Source organism: Ovis canadensis, chromosome 11, assembly GCF_042477335.2.
Source record: "Ovis canadensis isolate MfBH-ARS-UI-01 breed Bighorn chromosome 11, ARS-UI_OviCan_v2, whole genome shotgun sequence".
NCBI classification, from domain to species: domain Eukaryota; kingdom Metazoa; phylum Chordata; class Mammalia; order Artiodactyla; family Bovidae; genus Ovis; species Ovis canadensis.
In genome coordinates, this window is record NC_091255.1 from 58,165,934 (window position 1) to 58,189,195 (window position 23,262).

The window sequence follows — 23,262 nt, forward strand, 5'->3', positions numbered from 1 at the left end:
AGGGTTGCAATGGGTTAATTAACTAAGACACTGAACTCACTGCCCCACGACTTATGTATTTAAATTATGTAAGCTTTGACGCGATTTCTGCAAAACTGCAGTTAGGGACATTAAATATTTAATCCTTGACCTGATTTCTCAAATACCTCTGTTTTACTCATAAAGAAGCTAGAGATAACTTCCACTTGGGAAACACTGCTTCACTGAAACAATAAAGGAACAGTCACTTTCAATCTGAGGGTTCATTCTGAGAAGCTCCCCAGCGGAGCAGTGGCCACACAGAAAGCAAACACAGTTTTGGCTCGTGGTGACTCCCTGTAAAAGACCATGCTCTCAATGGAATGATGGTCTAAGAAGAAAATCACCACCGCAGCAGTGCTCCTCAAACCGTGGACACCTCTAAAAGGTGAGCACCCCCTTCCCCAGCACCGCCCCCCCGCCCCCTGCCTACGTGCTACTGTCCTCCTTTGGATTCTTTCGTATTTTGTCAAGTTTTATGTAAACGGACTCATACACTAGGCACTCTGTCCCATCAGTGAGAAAGAAACCTTTCAAAACAGTTCTCAATTACTCTTTCAATCTTTTCACACATAAATTTACTTTCAGCGCATCTTCCAGGCTCAAGAGACCAAACGGTGGAAACTGATCTGCGATTCAAAGAAAACACTGTATTTTACAATGACTATTAAAACTTACCTTATAACCAGGAAACAGTTAGATCTGTTACCAACAGCAAAGTAGTCAGCTGTGGTCAAAATATCGATCCCATGAGGGAAAGTACCCTAAGAAAAAGTGGCGGGGGCGGGGAGAGACAAAAATTATTTCAATGAATAAAAAAGGCATTTTCAAAGTCTGATAACCATATGCACATGAGTTAGGTTTATAAACAAACTGAGAAGTGCTGGGGAACGTAGACTTGGTTACTAAACTGACAGCAAAAACTACATGCCTTAACCAAGCTCACCCAAGGACTTTCAAGTCAAGGACTACTGACTGCCTCTCCGAGGCTGGACACTATGCTAAAATTATCTGAAGCACTTAAAAAAATTTTTTCCCTAATAATTCTAGCATTTCAACTTTGAAATAATGTAAGAGCCCTTTCTTTAAACCACACATCACAGAAAGACATCAGATTTCAGCAGAACTCAAGTTCAGATTTCATTCAACCAGTGCCCCTCCAGCCAGGACTCCAGAACCCCTGAGGGGGGCCAGCACCTGCCTGGGTTATGAATCCTGGACAGGAGCCCACCCCCCCCCCCCACCCACAGCTGGTGGGAGGATGAAGAAGATAAAAACTGGGAGGTCATGTCTGGGGGCCCGACAGCTGACAACCAGGACCAGACTCTGAAACAGACGGTTGGGAGGTCAGGGACACTGGCCACACCCAGGGACACGTTCCCAGCCTAGGCCCAGACCCCACCCCAAAGTCTGCAAGTTACTATTGATACCACTCTCTGGTGACAATACTTGAAAATCTGAAAATGAGACAATACGTTCCCTAAAAGGACACAAATGACAACCTTGCAACCAAGGAGGGACTGCGGTGCTGCCACTAACCACGAGAGGACCCGGGGAGGCCTGGGCCCCTGGCACGCTTCCTCACTCTGAGCAAGCCCTGCGCACGGGGACCCACGACCCGCTGATCTTCCACTCTCTCTCTCTGAGGGAGCCCCACACATGAAGAACTGAACCTGAAATCTGACTCCAAACTGTCAATGGACCCTGGCAAGTTTGTCACGGACACGACCTCAGGATCAGAGGTTTGGTTCTCGAGTGAACCTAAAAGTCAATCCATCTCCCTACACAGCTCAGTGCAGGGGAGGGCCCCCAACACCCCAGGGGCAACCGCGCACCGGGCTGACTCCTGCTGGGCCCCAGGCCACCCACACCAGCCTGAGGCCGAGTTAGAGAGAGGCCACTGCGGCTGCAGGAGGCGGCGGCGCCCTCTGCTCCACTGCGCAAGCCTGCCGGCCCGGCCAACGCTGAGACGCCTCCCGACGCCCCAGGGCCTCCTCGGGCCAGCCCCCCTCCAGAGGCTGGCAGCTGCTGAGTGACCAGCTTTCTTTCTTCTAAGTTCTTGGGGTTCCAGGCAGGCAGGACTAGGTGACACTCAAGCACACTGGGTCTCAGTCGCCTCACAGCAATGGAAGAAAGGCTGAGCCCTTACTAGGGTCTTTCCTCAGAAAAACACCCCCGAAGGATGAGGTGGCACCTCAGCAATCTCAATGTAGCACAAATTCAAATCCAAGCTGCGCGATTTGGTTCCCTCTACCTTTGGCAATGACTATGGAATTCAAGTCTTCGTGTGAAACCACCTTGGCATCAGCTTAGCCTTAACACTGCATTCAGAACTGGACAGCTCACCCCAAGGCCCTGACCCCTCCACGTGCAGGGCCACAGTTCACAATACAGGCTACAGAACTCCCAGCTAATCCACCCTCCTCACTGCCCCTTGGCGGTTCTACGGCCTTCGATGGGAGGTGAGTAGGTCGGCCGCCTTCAGACCTGGTCGAGCCTGAAGACCCACTGATTCCTTTCTCGGCTCCACCCTAAGGGCTGGGGGACCCCTCCAACACCCGGGCCACATGGATGGAAGCACCTCCATGCCCAGTACGCCATGCTTCCAGGAGACCCTCCCACCGTGTACCAAGGTCATCCCTGTGGAAGCTGCAGCATCAGCCCTCTCACCCTGGTCCCTCCCTGTCGGCCCAGGAAAGGCGAGTCATCCCAGAGGCCGTGGGCCCAGTGCTGCGAACACAGGCTCTGGTTCAGCTGCAAGGCCGACCCTGCTGTGAGAACCCTGACGGACTCAGCATCACCCAAGGCAAGAGTTCTGCACACACAGTCTCTTCCAGATGTCCAGGCAGGAGTCTTAGAATCCTGTATTCATCCAAGTCTTCCCTCTCGAGGACAACCACCTCTCCCACCTACCACCACTCCTGCCCTTCCACCTGCCAAGCAGCCACTCTGCGTGGGCTCCCCTCAGTCCTGCAGTCTGAACTGTGCCCCTCAAGACCCCAAGGCCCATCACTGCTTGTCCCCAGTATTCTCACACCTGCAACTCACTCACCTCCAGCCCAGACCCCTCTCCTGGCGTCCTTCTCAACAGAGCTCAGCTTGGTATCTCCGCTAAGAAGACCTCTCCCCCATCTGCCACCAGCTAGGCCACAGGTCCCAGGGTGGTCATCACCGCATACAGTATGCATGACTTGGGGACAAACGCCACACTCCCAGCCCAGGCTGACCGGTGCTAAGGGATTCAGGGTCTGGGGCAGGATGCTGCGTCAGGAGGGGCCGTGGGGCACTGGCATGAGGAAGCTGGCTCCTTCCACGAAGGGGATAGGCAGGGGTCATGTCCCTGCCCCTGCCCAGGCAAGCTCCTCTGCCCAAACCCCTCCGGCGCCCAGGGGCAACTGCTGACATCAGAAGGGTCTCTGCAACGCACGAGGCAGGGATTTCTGACGTTTGTGAAAATTACACATTCAAGTTTCCTGTAAGACAGCTACTAATTGTTTGAAACTTGTGTCAACACTCACCTGAGCTGAGTTATGAGTGAACCTGTGACCAGAAGTCACCCTGTGAAGTACTAGCTTATTTCAGGTCAATTCTTTACCCATGTCGGCGGCTCTACTATTTTTACTTCTACATCTACAGGAAGTTTTAGGAATGAAGATATTTAAAAGCAACCATACCTGTCGTCCCACATTCTCCTGGAAAGCAGCCTAAGGAAGAGAAACACAGAGTGGTGACTTAGGTGCGCACTCGCTGGCCATTGGTGACGGGCGCGCAGCAAAGCCGGTGCAGAGCAAATGAGCCATGACCTTATTTTTTTTTTTAAATAAAGGTCTCATTGTTGGCCACTCAGAGCCTCAGGGGTGGTTTTATCTTTCTCTTTTTACATCCTGGTGTGCTCTCAAACCACAGGCTAAGAATTCAAGTTTATAAAATCTGCTAAGCGGCCGATGCTGACTTTCACACCAAAGCCTGATTCAAGGCCCTAGATACAGAAACAGGAATAAAGCCAAGTCTATTAGGTGAACTAAAGGCCCAAAGCCCAAGTCATCTCACTGGGGACCTGTGATGACAGCACATAGGGGGCGACACTGCGTGCCTGGCCTCCCCACGCCGTCTTCCCCAGGACGACAGTGGACACGCTCCACGTCCCGCTCTCAGGCCCCGAGCGGGGCTGTTCAGAAGGTCCAGACCTTCACTTAGGATGAGGTGTCCTCAGACAGACCTTCTTGTTTGCTGTTCAGTCGCTCAGTCGTGTCAGACTCTGTGACCCCCTGACTGCGGCACACCAGGCTTCCCTGTCCTTCAGGGACCTTCTCGCCACCAGCTATCAAGTGTACACAATGCAACCTCATCGCCACGCGCCATCCACCAGAGATAGGTCAAAGGGCAGAGGTCAGGTGGCCAGTGGCTTCAGGGAGCTCCTGGGAGGCACAAATCTGCTTACAGACACAGGCTGAATGCCTGGAGCAGGAGCATCTTGGGAATGAGGTCATAACCTCCAGGACTTTCATCTCACACACACCATCATCATCCCCTGGGAGTGCTGGGAGGAGCTCGCCTAGCCGTGCACAAGGAATCAAGACAGCAGAACACAAAGACCCCCACATAATGCTTAAATGGGCGCCCAGCACCCCCCGCAGGCGACAGAGGACGGCAAATGGGCGCCCAGCACCCCCCGCAGGCGACAGAGGACGGCAAAGGACTTGGCTGTCTCCAAGACCAAGCATGCGGTGGCCTCAGGGAGGCACAGCCAGAATCGCCCTTCCCTGAGGGCACTCGGGCAGCTTTCACACTGGGAGCAGGGAGACTGGACTTCTGCTATGTACTCTTTTTCAGCTTTTGCAATAAATTCATTAAAGAAAATAAAAAACAAAAATGAAACCAACCAAAAGGCAATGAAGAAAAGATACAATGTCAATTTATGTAACATGCAATATTTAGGAACACGTTTACTATACTGGTGACATCGTTTAAAAGATTAAAAAAACACAACATTTTAGGAGAAAGCACAAGGCCTAAAATGGTGACACAATTTGGCGGGGGGGGGGGGGGGGGGGGGGGGGGGGGGAGTCAGGGAGAGAATGAGAGGACTCGCTCTATCCAGTGTTAGGGTTACTATGGAGTCGTGGTAACACAGACAGACAGACAGACATAGATCAATGGGACAGAACAGGGAAAACCTTTAGGATCAAGAGCTAGGCAATGAATTCTCAGATTCTCAGACCTGACACCAGAAACATGATCCATAAAAGAAAACAGTAGTGAGTTGGATCTCATCAAAATTAAAAGACTCTTGTTGTTGTGAAAGACTTGTAAAGAGGATGAACAGAAACCAACCAACTGGTAAGAAGAACATGCAAACCACTTGCCCAAGAAAAAAGGACTCGTATCTGGAATACAGAGACTCCCAAATTCAACAATAAAAACAAACAACCCAATACAAAAGGGAGGCAAAAGACTTTGTTGGAGCTGAAAGCAGCCCACCCAGGCCATATATTCTTATTCCGAGTTAAAGTTACTTGACAAATGGCCAGTGGGGGGGATGGTATTTAAAACACCCCGACTCTGAAAGCAAGAATAAATGTCTCAGGTTGAGGGTACATTCCCCATTTCAGGAGGCAAGAAAGCATCCTCATCACCAGTTATGGAAATAAATCTTCCCACTCCTTCACCAGCCCCTTCTGTTAAATCTTCACAGATAACTGTTTCTTTGTCCAAAAAGGATATATAAGCAGCCTGCTTTGGTCACTTTAGGGGGCCTATTTTATGAGACCGCCGTCTGTACTAATTAACTTGTTTTTTTTCCCCTGTTAATCTGTCCTGTGTCACTTTAATCACTAGACCCACCAAATGCACACAAGGAGCATCAGTGGTTAAATATCGCAAACCAACGTTTCAACGAAGAGGACACAGGTGGTAAATATCACATGAAAGACGCTCAGCATCACTGGCATCACCGTGAGAGAAACACAAGTCAAAGCCAGGGTGAGCTATCGCCGCGTATCTAAGCAGCATCGCTAACACAAAGATAATGGCACCACCAGATGCTGGGGAGGCCGTAGGAAAACTGATCACTGACAGACGATGGAGGGCAGGTTGACAGTGGTGCAGCCCCTCTGGAAAACAGCAAGGCCCTTCCATACAGATCTAAACGTGCAACTACCATATGTCCCCCAAATCCTATTCTTGGCATTTATCCCAGAGAAATAGAAATTGTATTCACACAAAAACCTGTACATGAATGGTCATAGCAGCTTAATTCCTTTTTTTTTTTTTAGCAGCTTAATTCTTAATGAATAGTTCCAAAGCAGAAACAACCCAGAGGCCCAACAGCAGATGTGCATAGCCGGACAGGGGACGCGACTCAGCCAGGGATGGGCCGGAAGCAGGGGCTGCCAGTACTGCCAAGGCCTGGCTGGACTCTGGGAATCGTGCTGCAGGAAAGGTAGTCCTAAAGGTCACACTGTATGTTCTTGTTCAGTCGCTTAGCTGCATCTGACTCTTTGCAACCCCATGGACTGCAGCACGCCAGGCTTCCCTGTCCTTCACCAACTCCCAGAGCTTACTCAACCTCATGTCCATTGAGTCAGTGATGTCATCCAACCATCTCATCCTCTGTCGTCCCCTTCTCCTCCCCCCTTCAATCTTTCCCAGCATCAGGGTCTTTTCCAATAAGTTGGTTCTTCGCATCAGGTGGCCAAAGGACTGGAGTTTCAGCTTCTGCATCAGTCCTTCCAATGAATATTCAGAACTGATTTCCTTTAGGATGGACTAGTTGGATCTCCTTGCAGTCCAAGGGACTCTCAAGAGTCTTTTCCAACACCACAGTTCAAAAGCATCAATTCTTCGGTGCTCAGCTTTCTCTATAGTCCAACTCTCACATCCATACATGACTACTGGAAAAAAACATAGCTTTGACTAGACGGACCTTTGTTGGCAAAGTAATGTCTCTGCTTTTGAATATGCTGTCTAGGTTGCTCATAACTTTTCTTCCAAGGAGTAAGCGTCTTTTAATTTCATGACTGCAGTCACCATCTGCAGTGATTTTAGAGCCCAAAACAATAAAGTCTGACACTGTTTCCACTGTTTCCCCATCTATTTCCCCTGAGGTGATAGGACCAGATGCCATGATCTTCGTTTTCTGAATGTTGAGCTTTAAGCCAACTTTTTCACTCTCCTCTTTCACTTTCATCAAGAGGCTCTTTAGTTCTTCTTCGCTTTCTGCCATAAGGGTGGAGTCATCTGCATATCTGAGGTTATTGATATTTCTCCCGGCAATCTTGATTCCAGCTTGTGCTTCATCCAGTCCAACATTTCTCATGATGTACTCTGCATATAAGTTAAATAAACAGGCTGACAATATACAGCCTTGACGTACTCCTTTTCCTATTTGGAACCAGTCTGGTGTTCCATGTCCAGTTCTAACTGTTGCTTCCTGACCTGTATACAGATTTCTCAAGAGGCAGATAAGGTAGTCTGGTATTCCCATCTCTTGAAGAATTTTCCACAATTTGTTGTGATCCACACAGTCAAAGGCTTTGGTATAGTCAATAAAGCAGAAGTATATGTTTTTCTGGAACTCTCTTGCTTTTTCAATGACCCAGATAACCACAATGGTGTGATCACTCACCTAGAGCCAGACATCCTGGAATGTGAAGTCAAGTGGGCCTTGGGAAGCATCACTATGAACAAAACTAGTGGAGGTGATGGAATTCCAGTTGAGCTATTTCAAATCCTGAAAGATGATGCTATGAAAGTGCCACACTCAATATGCCAGCAAATTTGGAAAACTCAGCAGTGGCCACAGGACTGGAAAAGGGCAGTTTTCGTTCCAATCCCAAAGAAAGGCAATGCCAAAAAATGCTCAAACTACCACACAACTGCACTCATCTCACACGCTAGCAAAATAATGCTCAAAATTCTCCAAGCCAGGCTTCAACAGTGCGTGAACCATGAACTTCCAGATGTTCAAGCTGGATTAGAAAAGGCAGAAGAACCAGAGATCAAATTGCTAACATCCACTGAATCATCAAAAAAGCATCCAAACAACAAGAGTGCAAAGACGGCAGCTCACCACGCTCATAGCGCCCCCTACACCTTGGTGCCAGAGGAGAAGGCCCCAGGTCACTGGGTGTGGTGTCCCGTGGATCGCACAGAAACAAGAGCACAAACCGGAATCCAAAAGGGCCAAATACATCGTCACAAGGAAGCAGCTTTGTGATAAGAGAAATTTTATCCCCGACAATTAGGTACTTGAGCCCTACCTTTTCAAATGAGCTTCAAACAGAAGCACCTTTCACTGCGATAGACATGCGCCACTAAGTAAGGAGGGGTCACTTAGGTGGTGTATAATGCAAAGAACTTCCACTAATTTTAAAGGATTTTAATTGTAACTCGAAAAAGAAAAAAAAAAATTCTGTTCTTCTATTCCACCTCTTCCTTAGGATATCATAAAAGCATCAGTGCTTTGATTTTATTACTGCTTCCCAAAATTAGTTCTCAGGTTCCAATAAACAGAAAGAAAATATAAAAGGCAATTTCTTTAAGGCCTTGCAGCGCAGCTTGCGAAGATACTGGGGATCGAACCCAGGCCCCCTACAGTGGAAGCCGAGTCCCAACCACTGGACCACCAGGGAACTCCCCAACAAGCAACACAGATTTAACAAGAGTCTTACTTTATTTCAAGGAGTCTTACAATTACTGCCTGGGGGGAAATATCAAGGCACAAACGTGAAGATTTTTCAAGGAATCATTAGGTTTCCTACTGATGCTCAAGACAGAAGAGAAACTGCAGGACACAGACAAGGTCTTGGGCTTTCCTGGAAAACTTTTGCTTGAAACACAGTTTCAAGGAACCCACGTACTTCAGAGAACAGAGAGCAGGCAGGCCATGGGGAGCTCTGTGACCTGACGCCCCGACATCTGAGGACAGAGATCGCAATTCCACATCACCCACGAGTAGAGGGCACACCTGCAACACTGATCCCAGGCCCCACCCTCACTCAGACGGCAGCACCCACTCCACACTCGCCCCTCCAGGACCCCCTTGCATCTCCACCTGAAGGCCGGCAACCCATCGTGACCCGCCCGCCACAGGCTACAGCCCACTTCCCCGCTGGGACCCAGAGGGAGTGGGAGCCATCCTCCCCCTGCCCCTGGGCCTCGCTCCTGCTTCCCAAGCCGGTGACAACAGCCTCTCGGGGGAGGTGGTCACGGGTAAGAGCCACCCACACCCTCAAGAAAAGACCCAAACAGGACAACTTACAGAGGCTGCTCTCCTGCAGTTTACATCTCGGTCGAAAACAGTGGCAATCACCAGCGCGCTGTGAGGAAGAGACGAGGAGGTTCATGAAAGGGACTCTCCACAGACCCCGGGGCGCTGACCCCACAGTCTCCCTCCTCCACGTGCCCGTGAGCCCGCCCACGGCTCGGGGCCTCAGTGGCAGATATGCTCATAGGGCAGCTGGGTGGCCAACCCCAACTCCACCAGAGCCAGCAGGCTCACAGGGAGGGTGGCCTCGTGCATGGGCCTTGTAGGGCAGGACGAGGACAGCAGTATTGGGGGCAGGACCACAGGTACAAACAGAGAAACAAGGGTGCCCAGGAGGCCAGCAAGAGCAGCGATGAGCCCTGCACCTCCCCAGAAATGGCAGCCAAGCGGAGAGCTGCTCTGAGAGGCCTATTCCCCAAGTCAAACTCTGACCACGGCTGGCAAGAAGGAAGCCCCCCTGGGCTCAGACTGTCCACCAGCTTCACTGAAACCTTCCTTCGCTACATCGTCACCCTCAACCATCAGGGACACATCAGGAGGAGCTCAAGTGCCTACTGGGATTCGGCAACAACAGAAAGCAAACTGGGGCAGAGCGCTGTTGCTGATGTGACCTGTGAACTGGCATCTCACATCAGCCCCCAGAGGAAATGCTTGAAAAGGGGTCATTTCAGACACACGGAGATCTCCTGAAAGAGATGCTGCCCTCCTATCTGACAGCCATTCTGTTTGGTAATGAAATCGGGGGACCCAACTCTACGAATCTGTCAACAGCTGTTCATGACGGGTGAATTTCCTGAATGCAAATTAAAAAGTATAGGCAGCAGGGCCCCTGGGACAGTGGGAATGTGCCTGTCTTAGCCAGGGGCACCCCACTCAATGGACGGGGAGGACACAGAGGAGCACTCGCCCCTGGAGCAGTTGTGTTTCTCACAGGGAGAGTTAGCAGTGTTGAAACCACTGCACACACACGCTGGGGAGGGAGCCGGGATGAAGAAGTACTGCGCACAGGAGGGAGGTCAGGGGACCGGGCAGGCCTGGGCTGGAATCGCAGGTGTCCATGCAGTTGGCCAGGCTGGAGGTACAAAGGGTAGTGTAGGAGTGGGTGTGGGCGTGGAACCCAAGTCTTGGATTCTAAACACCATTCTCCACTAAGAGGAACAAGGACTCCTGGAGGTGGCTGACTCTAAGGCCGGGGCAAGGAAAAAAGAAAAGCCTGGGGCATCTTGTTGTGCTAGAAATTGAGAAACCATTAGGAAAAAGAAAAAAGGCACAGAAGCCAACCTGAAATTGCTCCCAATAACTAAACGCACTGCAATCTGACAACAAAATAACCAACAGTGCTAGAAGACAAGCCGCGGTCCACACTGATGTAAGTCAACAAAGGAGCAGAAAGCAGAGGGACCCGATTTCCTATGAAACCACCACCATCGCTGCTGGCCTGGCACAGTAGCTGATGGGCACTGAGTGTGAACACTGGGCAGTTATTACAGAGTCTCAAAGCACCCCAAAAATGCTTTATCGTTTTTTAAACATTAATTTCATAGACTTCAACGGGGGCGGTGAGTTTGGGACACACCCCAAATCCAACACCAAGATGGCACATCACCAAACAGCAGCTGCGGTTTAATCACTGCTGCTAAGTCGCTTCAGTCGTGTCCGACTCTGTGCAACCCATAGATGGCAGCCCACCAGGCTCCCCCGTCCCTGGGACTCTCCAGGCAGGAACACTGGAGTGGGTTGCCACTTTCTTCTCCAATACATGAAAGTGAAAAGTGAAAGGGAAGTCACTCAGTTGTGTCCGACTCTGTGCGAGCCCACAGACAGCAGCCCACCAGGCTCCCCCGTCCCTGGGACTCTCCAGGCAGGAACACTGGAGTGGGTTGCCACTTTCCTCTCCAATGCATGAAAGTGAAAAGTGAAAGGGAAGTCACTCAGTCGTGTCCGACTCTGTGCGACCCCACAGACAGCAGCCCACCAGGCTCCCCCGTCCCTGGGACTCTCCAGGTAGGAACACTGGAGTGGGCGCCATCGCCTTCTCTGGGTTTAATCCCTGGCCCCACACGATGTTCATTCCTTGGTCTCCTTTGTGAGAAGTCAACATTCAGGGAAGCTGATGAAGGGCTTTTATGGGAACTGCTATTATTTTTGCTATTCTTCTTTAGGTCTAAAGTTAGTTCAAACTTAAAAGTTTTTTTTAGATTTTTTTTAAAAATCTAAAGATTTTTAAAGATCCAGTATTAGTATTTGGGGTCCTTTCACTAGTTGAAGCTGAAATTAATTTCAGCAAAACTCTTATTCAAGGGAAGAACCTTTTCCTTTAATAAAGGCAAGAGAGAGCGGTTTCCTTTTCCTCTCTCAACTCTTTACTATATTATAAACTATAGCCAAGATGAGATTAAAAAAAAAAAAAACCTAGTCTTAACACTAAAGGAAATTCATTGACTTTAGCAGGACCATTTTAAGATTAATTGATTCCATTTCAACATCTAAATGCTTTTGTTAACAAAAATCTCAGAAATCATTAAACTGACCAAGACATGTAATTCTGTGATCTTTCAATAACCAAAACTTATAAAACTACCGGCTTTTTCCTTTTTTGAAGTATAGCTGACTTACAATGTTGTGTTAGTTTTGGGTGCACAGCGAAGGAACTCAGCTGTACCCGGGGGTGTACCCCCTCTCTTTTCAGATTCTTTTCTCTTATAGATTATTCTAACATACCGAGTATGATCCCCTGTGCTATATAGGAGGTCCTGCCGTAACTGGTTTGTAACTGGTAAGCATAATGCCAACTGCAGCAACAGGGATGGACCTGGAGATTACCAACGAAGTAAGGCAAAGGCAAATATCACATGATATCACTTACACAGAGGGAAGAAAAATGGTACTAAGGGTGAGAAGCGTGGCAAGAGCAACGTGGAAACTTGCATCACCATTTGTAAAACCGAGAGCCAACGAGAATTTGCTGTATGTCTCAGGAAACTCAAACAGGGGCTCTGTATCAACCCAGAGGGGTGGGATGGGGAGGGAGATTCAAAAGGGAGGGGATACACGTGTACCTATGGCTGATTCATGTTGAGCTTTGACAGAAAACAACAAAATTCTGTAAAGCTGTTATCCTTCAATGAAAAAATAAGTAAGTTTTTAAAAAAAAAATGGTACTAATAAACTTATACAAAACAGAAATAGACCCACAGACATATAAAACAAACTTACAGTTACCAAAGGGGAAAGGTGGTGAGGGATAATTTAGGAGTTTGAGATTAACATAGACACGTGACTGTTCTTAGTGAAAACATATTTGATGTTTTACTCTAAATATACTCTCATCATCAATGGAATTTTAAGTATTATATTTACATATGAGTAAGTGCTAATGCTAAGTCATTTCAGTTGTGTCTGACTCTTTGTGACCCCATGGACAGTAGCCTGCCAGGCTCCTCTGTCCATGGGATTTTCCAGGTAAAGAAACCAGAGTGGGTTGCCATTTCCTCCTCCAGGGGACCTTCCCAACCCAGGGATCAAACTCGCGTCTCCAGCATCTCTTGCATTGGCAGCCAGATTCTTTACTACTAGCGCCGCCTCCATAGGATCATATGTATTCTAGGAAAAGATACTAACCAAGAATTCCCGCTTTCCTTTAATGTCTGACATAAGAAATATGTGGGCATATTTTCACTGACTCTGGGTCCAGCCAACACTACCAGAAGTTCACATTACACACTGAATTCTTGAAATTTCCTGTCAATCTATTTGTCCTAAATTACAATTTTTAAATTATTGGACACTTATTAATAAAGAGAAATGGAAAAAAACAGAGAAGAAACTTAGAATCACCTGCCAATCTATAGTTCACCATAACCCCTGCAAGGTCACTGCTAAGTTATACACCAAACCCCTCCGACCCCCAGACCCCCACCCCCAGCTGTGGACATGCTGGCCCTGCCCAGGACACACTGAGTCCAGTTTCAACCTTGGTGCAGCCAAGACCACTGAGCCAAGTCCAAGTTCCCCTCTGCGCCACCTGCCGCGCCATGCAGGTCAGCCTGGGGGGGCCTGCCCTGTGGTGCCAAACAGAGACAGTTGGGCTTTAAGACTGTATGTTTACGTTGTAATCAAGCCAGACAGTAAAGAACTCCTGTGTTGAAGGGCCCTTCCCAGCTTCATCACGTGTGGATTACCTCCTTCCAGCCACAGGCAAGGGGCTCTACCTACTTCACTCTCTTTGCACACGCTCCCTATGGTTACCTGGTAGTTGCGAGGGGCGCAGCAGGGGCTGTCCAGGTCGAGCTCAGGCATTTACTGCAGGTGATTCCGTTTACACTCCTCTGCAGACACCTCTCTGTGTTTGCCCTCAGGTGGGTCTGTGGGCACCCTCCCGCCCCCCGCGGTAAGGCCCAGCCCAATTGGCTCAGTTCCTGCGGTCACTAGCCACACAGCAGTCACTCCTGGAGAGACTGTGTGTCATGGGAACTCCAGCAGAAAGACCCCTGAATGGCAAGCAGCGGTCTACCTCTGGGTGCAAGGCCCCTGTTTCTTCACAGTGAGCATACCCTGGCCTTGTGGTCACAGGAGCAGACCCCCACAGCTCAGGAGGGCCCCGGGGCCAGGCCACCGACGCAGACAGGCAGGGTGAGGCTTGCCCAAAGACCGGTTACCAAAGTGCCGGCACTGGCTACAGCCTGAGAACCTGGCCCTGGGGCACTACAGATGGGCCCACAAACCCCCATCAGGCTGCTTCTGCATTTGTGAGTACACGGCTTAAAATATTTACTGCTTTATCCACGTTCTACCAGCCTTCACAGAACACAGTAGGACAAACATAACAAAACCCCTTGAAAAGCACCGCTTTTAAGTGCAGACTCGATTCAACAAGTCCACTGTGTATACCTCTGTGAATGTAACAGGGTTTTAATACTGTTCTGCTGTGGACTAAATTTTGAAAATTGTTCTGATTTCACACTTTCAAAACAAAACTGGCTTATCTGGAAATACTAGCATGTTTCAAATGACAGTACTCGTGACAACACTGGTCACATTTAAACATGAGAGATCCCCCCAGGCCCCCACGTCCCGTGGGCTGTGAAGCTTTCCTCAGCAGAACGGGGCAGAGCATGACTCTGCGCTCTCTTTACCCACTTCTGAGAGGGGTGCAGGGGCCAGGCTGCAGCCGGCTCAGGACCATTCTGAGCACACGGCAGCCACTGGGCCTGGAACGCTCTCGGTATCTTATGAGCACATGGCAGCCACTGGGCCTGGAACGCTCTCGGTATCTTCACCTGCTTGCTTTCACTGGGAGAGTTCAGGTGATACTTCACCAGGATTTCCCAACACAGAAGGATGGTCTGTGTCAAACAGAAAGGGATTTTCTTTCTTGTCCAAGTCAGGAGAGCTGCATGCCCAGACCTGCTCCAAGTTCCAGGCACCTGGCTTTTAGCAGGTACAGCAAAGAGCAGATCTTACCCCAAACTCAATTTTTGTTCGTTCGTGTCATATTTTTGCGGCAATAAAAAAACAAAACATCCCTTTTCCCTTGAGTAACAGTAACCTTGTCATTTCAAAATATCAAAATGTCATTTCAAAATATGCTTTTCAAAATATCAAGATGGATGATTTCTTACCCATCCATGCTTAAAAGCTACAAGTCACACTATTTGGGGAATAAACTGCAAGACCCGCCTGTGGCTAAATTTTTCCCTATATCAGAATTAAAGCTCAGGAGCCAGCTGACATGACGGTGAAACACAAGACATCTGCAAAGTGCTTTCAATCACAGCAGAGCTAAAATGGAGGCCGAGGGGAGACCTAACAGGCGGACGGTGGGAACACTCTGGTCAGTAACCGCCACTTAATTTTTCTCAAGAAACAAAAAAGGTTATCTTCCCCCTGGAAGTCTGCCATCAAGAAACGCTGAGTGGGAACAAGACGTAGCTTTGAGCAATGCTTGCCATTTCCTGATTTTTCAGGACAAGCTTGCCCTCGAGGAAGAGATCTGGGAGCCAATCCCCAGGCGCTGCCCACGCTGCCCTGCTTGCCCAGCTTGCTCCGCGAGGCTGAGCCGGGCACTGCCCCTAGCACGGGAGGGGCCCTGCAGGGTTGATGTCAACAGGAGCTCAGCTTACAACAGAGTTTCAGGTGAGGAAATCGCTAGAAGGTGACAACCAACGCATATGCTGGCAGCAGGGCTCTTTTTTTTCCCTTTTCTTCTTGCAAATTAGCTTTTGATTACTGGTGAGCAGGTTGTTTCAGAATACACGACCATCCTCTACCACTGTAACTTCGTGTTTCTCTGTCCCTAAATTATGCTTGGCTTCTCAGGAAGCCCGATTTACCTATTCACAAAATTATTATTCCATCTCTTAATCTGCGTATAACACTTAGGAAACACAGGTTTTCAAAACCGACCAACACTAATTCAAACTATGTCATATACTGACCTAAAAACTTTCTTTGGGGTATTTCTAAAACAGAGACGGTGAGCATACATCCACAGGTGAAGCGAAAGGACAGTTCCTCACGTTCCTCTAGGAAGGTGAGCGGCTGACCCGAGCTCCTCCCTGCCCGGCCGCCTGAGCTGGGGGCCAGCCACACTCTGGCCTCTCCCCCTGTGTGGGCTGAGCCCAACCCTGCCTCGTTATTACCGCCGCCTGACTCTCTCCATCAGATGTGTCTAGTTCGTTTATAGAATTATAGTTTGATCTCAACTGTCTACTTTTGCAGGATCCAAACTGAAGAGTTTGTGAAAGTATAGTTGAAGATCTCAAGATTTTATCATGTACCAGGATGAATGGGCTTAAAAGCTGACAATTAAAATGTGGTCACTTATTACAAACCAAGGGAGGGAGATCTCGAAGGACACACCCCAACCGATACTTCTGAGGCAGGGAGGCGAGCACCAGCAGCGTCCTGAAGGCTCACATAGCACCATGACTCACCCTCCAGCCCGCCTGCTCCACCCCCCAGGCCTGCCGTGGAGATGGACCGGGAAGGGTTGGAGCACAGGCTCCCTAGGAACCTGCCAAACTGGACTGAGAAAGCTGCCAGGCATAGCTCCAATGGGCACTTGCCAATCCAGTCCTGGGATGGGCACAGGGGCAGGGGACAAGAGGGGCCCCCTCTGAGCAGAAACTCCACAAGGCACCAACTCCAGGGTCAATTAGGAGAAATTAGGAGGGCTGTGAAGCAGGAGTCTCTGCACTCCCCTGCCAGCTTGCACTTTCGGTGAGTTGTAAACTCATCAGCGATCGCTTGGGCGTGCCCAAGACGTCAGGGAAATTCAGCCTTCCCCGAGATCAAAGGTCCTGAGTGAACCACACAAGTTTCTGTGGATGGATGTGGCCACCAGTCCCTGCAGATGTGATCTGTCCTTTAATCCAAGCACCATTTCTTAAAATAAATCCCACCTCAGAAAGCCTGGCAGCCTGACCACCCACCTCCACTCCGTCCCCCCACATTCCAGAGCCCCCCCACATTCCAGAGCCCTTGGGGGTCCCCTGGTAGGGCCTGCCCAGGCCCTCAGGTACACACAGACCCGCAGCACCCTTGCCCTGAAGGTTGGCCGCAGAGGCCTCTATCCAGTGGGGTCACTGGTCTCTTCAACACCTTCCCCAGACAGGCACAAGCTCCAGGATGAGACCCCTTCACCAGACAGGGTCTTCCCTTTTCTGAGTAACAGGGGCCGCCCTGGAGTAAGATGTGCAGTGCCCCTTCAGCCTCCTGGAGAACTGGATGGGAGTCTGTGAAGGATCGCCCACACCGGGACGCCATGCTTCGAGCGTCACACGCTACACGAGGGCCAGGCTTAACATTCACCAGCACTCCTGCGCACCCTCACTGGCTGGCACTCTGCATTAAAACCTCTGCTGAGATGAACACTGCAACGTTGTCTGCTTGCAGCTGAAAGAGCCTCCGTTCCGAAGTCCAGGGCCTGCACAGAACCCTGCTCTCCGGCTCATCTGTGCCCACAGGGCTCAGGACTCTTCACACTATGTCTCTCCAAGTTGGCGATGAGGTCTTGTGACTCTGACGCTCTCACTTATGGGGTGGCGAGAAGCTTCTGCCCCAAGCAGAGGATGTTATGAGTGGTGGCCACCCACCTCTGTGCCCAGTGCCTCTGCTGACCCTTCAGCCCTCAGTCCTGATTCTCTCTTTGGCTGGGCTGAGCCAAAGACAGTCCCCAGAGAAAGGAGGGGCCCAGGTTCCTGCAACCTTCAGTGCTTTCAGCCACAAAGGTTAGAAGCCTGCCGAGATGATTTCACTCTGAAATGGGAATGACCCTTTGAAGCCAGGTCCCCCGAAGTCGGGGCATGTCAGCTTCCGGCAGAGGCAGTGCAACAGGTGCAGAGCTGGACCTGCCTGGGCCCTGGGCACAAGACCTCAGCCGGGTGGGAAGCCACGACTGTGAATGAGACAGCTCCCATCTAGAGGCTCATCATGCTGTGGCTGCTGATGGAAACAGCGAGCAAAATACACCTTGCGCTTTCATTCTAGTTACAGAAGCAGCTTCCAAAAAGCTGAGGAGCAGAGCAAGAAAGCAGTAGGCAGAACAAGTATTAAGTAAACAGCAAACAATCTCCCCTTTGCAGACCAACAAGAGAGCGGGGAACACACGTGAGGGCAGGAGCAGCGGACAAAGGCACGGGCAGCCGGGTCTCCGCAGCCAGGCCTCAGGCCGCAGACACCCACCACAGCCTCTCAGGAGCCCACTGCCCTCCTGCCCCTCCCGGGGTGGACACGGCCAGAAGTCGCACTTTTACGACTTCCTAGGAAGCAGTGTATCTCCCTGAGCAAGGATCAGAATCCACAGGCTGCTCTGCAGGCTTTCCCTTCACATGAGGGTCAAGATTGCAAGATACAGCCTGGCCACGCGACCTGAGCAGTAAGCGAGCCTGACAACCCTCTCCTGACCCTCGAGCGGCCCCTGTCCCCTGCGGCTTTCCCCCAGGCGCCGCTGGTGCTCAGACCATGGGGAAGCCCATTGCACTGGCCAGAGGAGGAGACAGAGCTGCCCTGTGGATACGTTCTGAGGCCTGAGGGTCTCCCGCTCTTGGCAGGGCACCTCCTTGGTGGGAGGCAGCTTCCAGGACTGGAGATCATGTTAAAATCCATCTCTGAGTAAAAGTGGTTGGGTTGGTGTTATATCCATGACCAACCCAGTGCTCAGCTCCTCCTCCAGCGTGACACAGACCAACCAGAAGTGGACAGCCGAACTCCGTTTTCATGTCAAAGGGACTCACTTCAGTCTAACAGGAGACAGGGAGAAAATTAACATCACTATACTAGGGACACATCTCTTTCGAATTTTCCCGGGCGCAGACATCGGATCCTAAAAGTGGGGCCCACGCCCATGTGGCTGGCACAGCCCACTGCCCTCAATGCTCTGCCCAGGAAGCCATGGAAAAGTATTGCGCTGGCTTCGTGAGGTTGTGCTGGTTTTCACTGCACAGGAGCAGACAGTGAAGCAGGCAAGCCAATGCTGTCACTAGTCCAAATTAACAGGCTTTACCTTGAGATTGCCGCGACGAACGGCTTCAACTCCTGAGGCTCGTAGGCACGTGCGAAGGCCCAGCACACGTAGCAGGCGGCGTCCCGGACGTTGGAGCCCACGCTGCAGGCACCCCGCTTCTCCTCGTACGTCAGAGCCTTCAGGATCACGGGGACCACTGCACATAGCAGAGAGAGACTGTGAGGCGGCCCTGCAGCAGCGCTCCTGACTCCACAGACACTGTGCCCGCTGGAACACCACCCCGCCTGCACCGTGGCCCCGCAGAGCCCGGCGCGAGCAACACACACCACGGTCCCACCCCAAGGCACTCGGAAACTCACGACCTGCTCAGGAAGTCACTCACGAGTCCACCAGCTCGACTCAGGTGAGAATGTTCCTGAACAGCTGCCCCCAAACATGCCTGCCAGCCACACCCAAGGGACACTGCCAGGTCCTAGGAGACGCAAAGGGACACAGGGGCCGCCAGGAGCGAGGGAAAGGGCTGGCACATCAGAGGAGTGAGAGGAGGGTGGGCAACATCACCCAGGACACTGTCCGGTGAGCAGAGTACCTGACCCAGAGGCCACCTGCCCCCAGAGTCTTGTTGTCAAGGGGACCACGAACAACACATGGGTTTCTAATTCTGGCCAAAAGCAGTCACCAGCTGGGGAGTGAGCGTGGACACCGTTACACAGGTGCGCTAACTCTGCTCAGAGGGCATCTGTGACCTCGCTGAGCTTCAGGCCTCAGAACGAGGATGACAAAGTAAAGCAAGCCCAGGGTCGTTCTGTGCTAACTTCAGGAACTACCCAGATATGTTTAATTAGGTAAATCATCTGTGACATTTAAAATAACTGGAAGTACATACAGATTATCTTTCTGGTTCCATTTTAAAATGTCTCACTGAGTTTCTAATACTGCAGTTGTAGTTTTTTATATAAAGAGACGAGTGAGTTTAAGACCCTCGAGAACAACATTGTACTGTTTAAAGGAGCTGCAGTTGTATGGTATTTGCCTGTTAAGTTTATCACACTCGTGTATTTCATGTATATGGGAAGGGTTTGTCTATTAGAGACACGTAAATTACTGTAAAAGAAAATAAAATACATAACACTCATGCACAGAGTTTTATGCTGGTGTGCTGCAGTCCATGGGGTCACAAACAGTTGGACTCAGTGGCTAAACAACAACAAATGGGGTTTAAAAGTGTAAGAACTAAGCTCGTGTGCCCCAACTACTGAGCCCACGCCACAGAGCTGTTGTGCTGCAGCTACTGAAGGCCGTGCCCCCAGAGCCCATGCTCTCCAACAGGGGAAGCCCACGCGGCACATCCCGAGCACAGCCCTCGCCCACTGAGCACCGCGACAGAGCCCCAGAGCAGCCAAAAATAAATAGCTTTCTAAATAAAAATAAAACAGATAACCAACATGGAACTATACTCAGTATATTTTATAATATCCTTTACGGGGAAAAAAATCTGAAAAACATACGTGTGTGTGTGTATATATATGAAAACCTAAACCACTGTGCTCTACACCTGAAACTAACATGATAGTGTAAATCAATCATACTTCAATAAAATAAAAAATACAAAGCATGTACAAATGCCAAACCAAACCAGAGGACACTACCACAGCTATTTCAGATAAAGTGGTTAAATCTAATTAGCCATTTAAAAAACCATTATCTCAACTTGAACTAAAGCTGTAATGCTTAAAACTGGCCTTCATTTGTCTTACCTGGGGAAGTTCTACTTTACCTGAAATTACTCTTAGTTTTCTAGCGTTGGTCATACTCTCTGTGCTAAGAGGGTAGCCTTTTCACGGCCCAACGCATGTCAAAACTAACAGGCTATGGCACCTTGACGGGTCGCATCGTATAAATTCAAGAGTCACTGCCTCGCCACATTCTCTAAAATCACCACTTTACCCAGCTGCCCAAACACTTCTGGGGAAGACTGTTCAGCAACTCTATAGCCTGAGGGAAACCTGGATGCTAACTGCTGAGTCCCAATTTATCGGTCCACTGGACAAAATCAATTTCCAAACAGACAGCTAGGAATGACAGCGGTCAGTACTGTCCACATGTACTTCAGGTGGACGTCACAGCCAACCACTACCCTGAGAAATGCTCAGGGACCCCCGGGAGAAGGCCAGCTCCACAAGGACACAGCCTCACCCTGGACCAGCTGGCCCCCGAGGCCTCTGAGCGGGTGGGGGCGCCTGACGCCAGGGCCAGAGTGAGATGGCTTCTAAGGTCAACCAGTGACAAAGAAAGGGACACACACTGTGACCTTTGCCCACTAACAGAGGTCTGCCTCAGCACAGTAAGAGACCTCACAGGGCTGACCGGCATTTGTTGATGGGAAAATCGACACGCTCGGAGGTCCGAACGCAGGGCTATCTGGCCCACTTCTCTGCCTCAAGGAAGGGGAGGAGGCCGGCTGTGAGAGGGCACTGGGAGCCGTATGCTGCCCTCAGGCTCAGCCCTACTCGAGAGAGAAAAAGGCAGCACAAAGCATGGGCTCTGAGTTCTGTGTAGCAAGGCGGCCCCCACAAACCCCAGCTTTGGCCCCCGGCACCCACATGCGCCAGGTGATGTGCTCAGGTAGCTACTGGCCCTCATGACGCGAGGGCTCTGACTGCTTTGCATCCGCCCAGCTGGGTCAGAGAAGCAGAGACCGGAGCCCCGCCTGGGCCTCAGGGCCTCACTGCCAGCCCTGCCCACCCATGCGACCAGACTGCTGCAGCTCCCCTGGGGAGTCCCTTGCCCAGTTCTCGGCACAGGCAGTTTCAAATTCTTTCTCTACAAAGCTCCGGTGACCCCTCTATTACACCTGCCACAAACACCAGTGGCTGAGGCCCAAGTACAGGTGAAGAAGCGCTCAGTTCAGTTCAGTTACTCAGTCATGTCCGACTCTTTGAGACCCCATAGACTGCAGGACGCCAGGCTTCCCTGTCCATCACCAACTCCCGGAGCGTGCTCAAACTCATGTTCATCGAGTCGGTGATGCCATCCAACCATCTCATCCCCTGTTGTCTCCTCCTCCTCCTGCCTTAAATCCTTCCCTGCATCAGGGTCTTCTCCCCCGAGTCAGCTCTTCACATCAGGTGGCCAAAGTACTGGAGCTTCATCATCAGTCCCCCCAGTTAATATTCAGGACTGGTTTCTTTTAGGATGGGCTGGAAGAAGTGCTGCCAGCAATGAACGCGGGCCTCGCTGCTGGACTGGAGTCTGGGAGGGGACTACACGGCCACTGACAGCAATGCCGGGACACCTGCCTCACGGTCACTAAAAAGGGCTTTGATTTACCTAAAGTAAAACCGCTCAGGAGGAGAGAGAGAGAGAGAGAGAGAGAGAGAGGACGGATTTCCTCAACAAGAAAATTGGAAAATGAGGCTCTTGGCTTCAATTCATCCAAAGGTGGTGGTAGTACCAGGCCCCAGGCGGGCAGAAGGGTGGGGTCGGGACTGCTGGGCAGGGCCCGTGGCTGCCCCCGACCTCTCGGCCCTTCATCACCAGGCTCTTCTGTGCAGAAGGATGAGCTCGGCTTCCAGTTCAGACATCCGGGGACAGGAAGACAAGAGACAGATCAGCCCTGGTCCACACAGGGTACGGAGTAATTACCGAGCTTTGGGTGGTATATGAAAGAGACACAGTCTTTGCCCTAAACTTTTATAAGAAGCCATTACCAGAGGAAAAAATTCAAAAACTAACAGCTCTTTCCAGATTCAACAGGTTTAAAATAAGGAAACTCTTCAATCGCACTGAACAAAAAACCTTTCTCACGGTTCCAATTACACACTGCAAATACATGTCAAATATATAAGGTTCCCCAGAGGGCTTCCTTTTGGCAACCCAGAGTCCAGCAATGTAATTTAAATACTCTTCTCTCTAGACAGCATGTCATTTGTCTAACGCCAACTGCCTAAGGACAAAGCAGCCTCTAGGTGAGAGAAACGAGTTAACCCTCAGATCACCAAGTCCCCACTGCAGGGCTTTACAGATGTACATCCAGGGGTCAGGAGGAACTCAGACGTTCTCTGCAGCATCCTTAAAAAATAAAAAAATCACCATACAGCCAGCCAGCTCAGAAGTTACGAGTTTTGATAAGTAATTATACTAATTCAAGCAGTCCATGGCGTCCCAAAGAGTTGGACACAACTGAGCAACTGAACAACATACTACTTCAAAATCAAACTCATCACATAAGGAATATCACTGCGTGGGGCCAAGTCTCCCAGAATCACTGAGCCATGTCCCCTGAGATGCACTTCAGTATCTACCAGGATGCACTGCGCCAAATCTCCCAAGTAGTACTAGAATGACATCTCCCAGACGCATTTGGCTGAGTCTCCCAAGATGCCCCTGAGCCTCGGCACATGATGGATGGGACTGCCTATGCAGCCAGGAGCCTGCCTGCCTGGTCTGAGCCCAGGAAAGCACCAGTTTCCCGGGAGCAGGTGTGGCCAAGCACCACTCAACTTCTATT

General features: G+C 50.4%; 1 protein-coding gene across 4 annotated transcripts in view; it reads right to left on the bottom strand.

Annotated features, from left to right (window-relative positions):
- TBCD (tubulin folding cofactor D) overlaps positions 1–23,262 on the bottom strand; it is a 142,485-nt gene that overhangs the window by 43,550 nt on the left and 75,673 nt on the right. For all 4 annotated transcript variants that reach the window (XR_011246826.1, XM_069541844.1, XM_069541845.1 and 1 more), the window contains 4 exons: positions 18,792–18,948; positions 9,281–9,338; positions 3,693–3,722; positions 697–782 (listed from right to left, as the gene is read on the bottom strand). Coding sequence is in view for 3 of the 4 variants with exons in the window: in XM_069541844.1 (XP_069397945.1) it covers positions 697–782; positions 3,693–3,722; positions 9,281–9,338; positions 18,792–18,948 (331 nt within the window). In the remaining variant the exon portion in view is untranslated. The remainder of the gene's footprint in view (positions 1–696; positions 783–3,692; positions 3,723–9,280; positions 9,339–18,791; positions 18,949–23,262) is intronic.